Source organism: Diaphorina citri, unplaced genomic scaffold (genome assembly GCF_000475195.1).
Source record: "Diaphorina citri unplaced genomic scaffold, Diaci psyllid genome assembly version 1.1 scaffold6372, whole genome shotgun sequence".
NCBI classification, from domain to species: Eukaryota; Metazoa; Arthropoda; class Insecta; order Hemiptera; family Psyllidae; genus Diaphorina; species Diaphorina citri.
Window position 1 is genome coordinate 1 of NW_007383748.1, and position 363 is coordinate 363.

Here is a 363-nt window from a genome sequence, read left to right on the forward strand (position 1 = left end):
GCCGCTGTGTACAGTGCTGCTATTCTGGAATACCTGACTGCTGAAGTAAGTACCTATCCTACAAATGGATTTGATAATATGCATCTTGATAAACTGATGATCTGCTGCAAAGTGCAGATAATGGGAAAAATCCAAGCAAATTGTAAATGAATAAGAGAACTAAGAATGATTTCCTTTATGATGTTTTTCTCTGCAGGTGTTGGAGTTGGCAGGAAATGCTTCCAAAGATCTGAAAGTAAAGAGAATCACCCCCCGCCATTTACAACTTGCCATCAGAGGAGACGAAGAGTTGGACAGTCTGATCAAGGCAACCATTGCTGGAGGAGGTATGAACTTTGTTGTATTTAGTGTCAACTTTGTCAT

General features: G+C 40.2%; 1 protein-coding gene across 1 annotated transcript in view; it reads left to right on the forward strand.

Annotated features, from left to right (window-relative positions):
- Window positions 1–3: 3 nt before the first annotated feature.
- LOC103521960 (histone H2A.Z) overlaps window positions 4–363 on the forward strand; it is a gene marked incomplete at its 5' end in the record, with an annotated part of 11166 nt that continues 10806 nt past the window's right edge. The window contains 2 exons of the mRNA XM_008487063.2: window positions 4–45; window positions 197–326. Coding sequence (XP_008485285.1) covers window positions 4–45; window positions 197–326 — 172 coding nt within the window. The remainder of the gene's footprint in view (window positions 46–196; window positions 327–363) is intronic.